General features: G+C 35.2%; 1 protein-coding gene across 1 annotated transcript; it reads left to right on the forward strand.

Moving 5' to 3' along the window:
• Window positions 1-280: 280 nt before the first annotated feature.
• LOC136820114 (bromodomain-containing protein 4-like) lies at window positions 281-2,446 on the forward strand. Its single transcript, XM_067076353.1, has 3 exons — window positions 281-556; window positions 820-1,014; window positions 1,155-2,446. Exons 1-3 carry the CDS (start codon window positions 317-319, stop codon window positions 2,064-2,066), a joined length of 1,347 nt encoding a protein of 448 aa, XP_066932454.1. The 5' UTR covers window positions 281-316; the 3' UTR covers window positions 2,067-2,446.
• Window positions 2,447-3,134: the final 688 nt, after the last annotated feature.

Consider the following 3,134-nt stretch of genomic DNA (forward strand, 5'->3'; position numbering starts at 1 on the left):
TACTTTCTGAACTTGGACAAATTATTTCGTCGAATAATTTATTTTTTACGGATGACAAACAATTCCGCGTGAAATCCGCGAAATTTAATCCCCGTGAAAATTAATCCCATTATAAAGTAATGTCTTTTGGGACATCGAAATGTCGTGAAAACTGTCATCATTTTAGATTTTCTATGCCACTTTTGTGTGACAATATTTTTCCTTTTACACCTTGCTTATAACAAAAACATCATCTTTGTTGATTGACATTACGTAATGAGGTCAAGTTTTTTTTTCTTAGAGATGAAACAATAAAGAACATACAGACACGATAACAATGTTATCAGAAGATACCAAAACAAATTCAGAGAACTTTTTAAAAAACGGTGAAGTTAAAGAAATGAAGGATATCAAAGATGACCCATCAGCACTTCTTTCCTCTGTCGATTCAAAAAATCTGAAAATCGAATCACTCAAAGAGTTATGTTCGACTGAAATGATGAAAGCTCCGAAGAAAGAAGAGAAAGTTGAATCTAAAGACATGGCTGTCCAAACAGAAGATTGCTTGTGGCTCCAGGTAATTAACGTTTGAATGGAATTAGCCTTGAAATTATATTACGTTTTTCTTTTACGTTTTCCGCCCTGTATCGTTTGCTTTTTATTCTAAATGAAACACTGCATATAACTACTAAGGGTAGTTAAACATTTTACTGTTTTATATGGTACCAATTGAATAGGGAAAATAACAAATCAATAAGTCATTATTCCATCGTTTAATTACGAACAATATATAATTTAGAAACTTTTTTCTTAATTAGAAACTTTTTTCTTAAACTTCAGGAACTTATCCAGAAAGTAGTTACTGTACGCGTCAAAGCATACCAGAAAGCTGCAGAAAAATCTGAACGAATGGACGAAAAATTATCTCCTGTTTTGAAAAGGCTGAAGGAAGAAAATCGGGATCTTCGAGAAAAAGCATCCGTTTTGAAACAGAAACTTCAAGCCATTGAAAGATACCAAAATTCTGCTAAAAAGGTAGGTTTTAAGACACGATGGTGTTCGTAAGAACACTTAATTTACATTGCATTAATGTCTAGTTCTTTCTAAAGAAAATTGCTAATGTGTTTGGAGGTATCAGTCTTATAAGGAAATCTTTTGTATTACATTTCAATCAGCGCCCATCCAGTAACCCGCAACCTGTAGAAACTCCACCTAAACGCATTTGTACTACAACAAAGAGTCCTGTACCAATAAATACGACGCCGCCAGCACAATCAAACATCGGAAACATCAATAAAGTTCCAGTCACGTCACCTCAACCGGTTTCTTTCGCGTCTCCGGTGAGGTCTGTTTATATTCCACCTGGACCAATTCAACACGCTCCTCAACAATTCTACCAGATCCTTCCTAATGGGCAACGTATGTTATTACAATCGTTACCAACCCCGACAAACGATCCAGGATTTGTTATGATTGACCCGAACTCAAATAACGGACATTATAATATTGGAACTCAAGTAGTGGTCGCTAATCAAGGTCTACGCATGGCGTCTTCACATCCAAAGGACAATCGTGTGCAACAAATCGCTCAAGTCAATGGGAAAAATTTCCCAGGAACATTAAACCCACTTCGACCGCCTATGAGTAGATTTCAAACGAACAATGTTCGTCTTCCTGTTAGTTGGTCAGCTCCGCCACAACAAGTCCGCCCTCAAATGATGGTCGCCCAAAGACAACCAGTTCCGATACAGCAACCACAGAAAGTACAAAAACCCGCCCTTCAGTCACCGCCAACTACAAAAACTCCACCCCCTAAACCTCCCAATTCATCTGAAGCTCATATAGCACTACCATTTAACCCGTTACCAAAACTAAAAGCCAGTATTTCTGCTTCAGGAAGTGGCATCATATTAACATGGGATTATGAAAAATCGGGTGAAAACCCAGATAAATATAAAGTTGAGTGTTATCAGCTGTTTGCACATCAGGCAAAAGGTAATATACGGCCGCCCGGCCCCATGAGTCAAGACCGTGGAAGAAAATTGGAAATGTCAATGCTTTACCATTACCTATGGCATGCACTTTGACGCAATTTGCAACAGGTAATGTTTATTATTTTGCCGTTGTTGCAGTTGACATACATGGACGTGAAGGAGAAATGTCTAATCCTTGCACTATAAGATTAAATCTAAATTCGTAGTTTTGAAGTATTTAACCAAATGTTGTTGATATGTACCTTAAAGGAAGAAATTCTGGCGGAAAGAAAATTTGGCGAATTTGGCAGATTCGGCCAGAATCCGCCAAATTAAGTTCCCGCCAAAATTTATTTTTTTCCGCAATCCGCCAAATTAAATTCCCGCCAAATTAAACTTTTTGAAAATATGATCTCTTTTAAGGTGTTTTTGCATTTTTTTTGCTGTTTTTACGCCATTTTAAGGATAACTTTTTCAGCAAACGCCAAATTTAGTTTTTTCGTCAATCCGCCAAATTAAATTCCCTCTAAAAAACTTTTTCGGCCATCCGCCAAATTAAATTCCCGCCAAAATTTCTTCCTTTAAGGTAGGTAATTGTTGATTGTAAAACATTTGAAGAGTTTTGAATTATTTTTCACTTATACAACAAGAACAGCTCAAATATTACAAAATTGGTTATGTTTGAGAAAATCTTCTTCGTCGTCACATCAAACCGATTATTTTCTTTTGAAAAAGGAATTTCTTTTGTTTTCCTATGAATTTTCTGTTCCACTGAAAAAGAGGAATCCTTTTTTTAAAGAAAGGCCACTTTGTCATTATATCTCTGTAATTATTCCTAAAACTATTTATTATTTGTGTATAATATTTTTAAAAACATTTTTGCGTTCCCTTTTTTTTTACTCCATAGTGCATGCCATCATTAGTATATTGTTAATATTGTTATGGAAAGTTAAAATATATTTATACGATTTTATGAATACTTTTCATGAAAAATGAATATTCTGTAAATTTCAAATAATTGCCAGGATCAGGGGGTTTATTCAGGATTTCATATTTTCATACGTTTGAACATCTCTTCAGCGATTGAAGATATTCAAACAACTTGTATTCTACTTTGAACCCTTGTGATAGTACATCAGCTAAATAGATAATTTCACAACTGCTTGTAACGTCACTCCTCTC

This window comes from Clytia hemisphaerica, unplaced genomic scaffold (assembly GCF_902728285.1).
Source record: "Clytia hemisphaerica strain Z4C2 unplaced genomic scaffold, Clytia hemisphaerica genome assembly, whole genome shotgun sequence".
In the NCBI taxonomy this organism is placed as follows: domain Eukaryota; kingdom Metazoa; phylum Cnidaria; class Hydrozoa; order Leptothecata; family Clytiidae; genus Clytia; species Clytia hemisphaerica.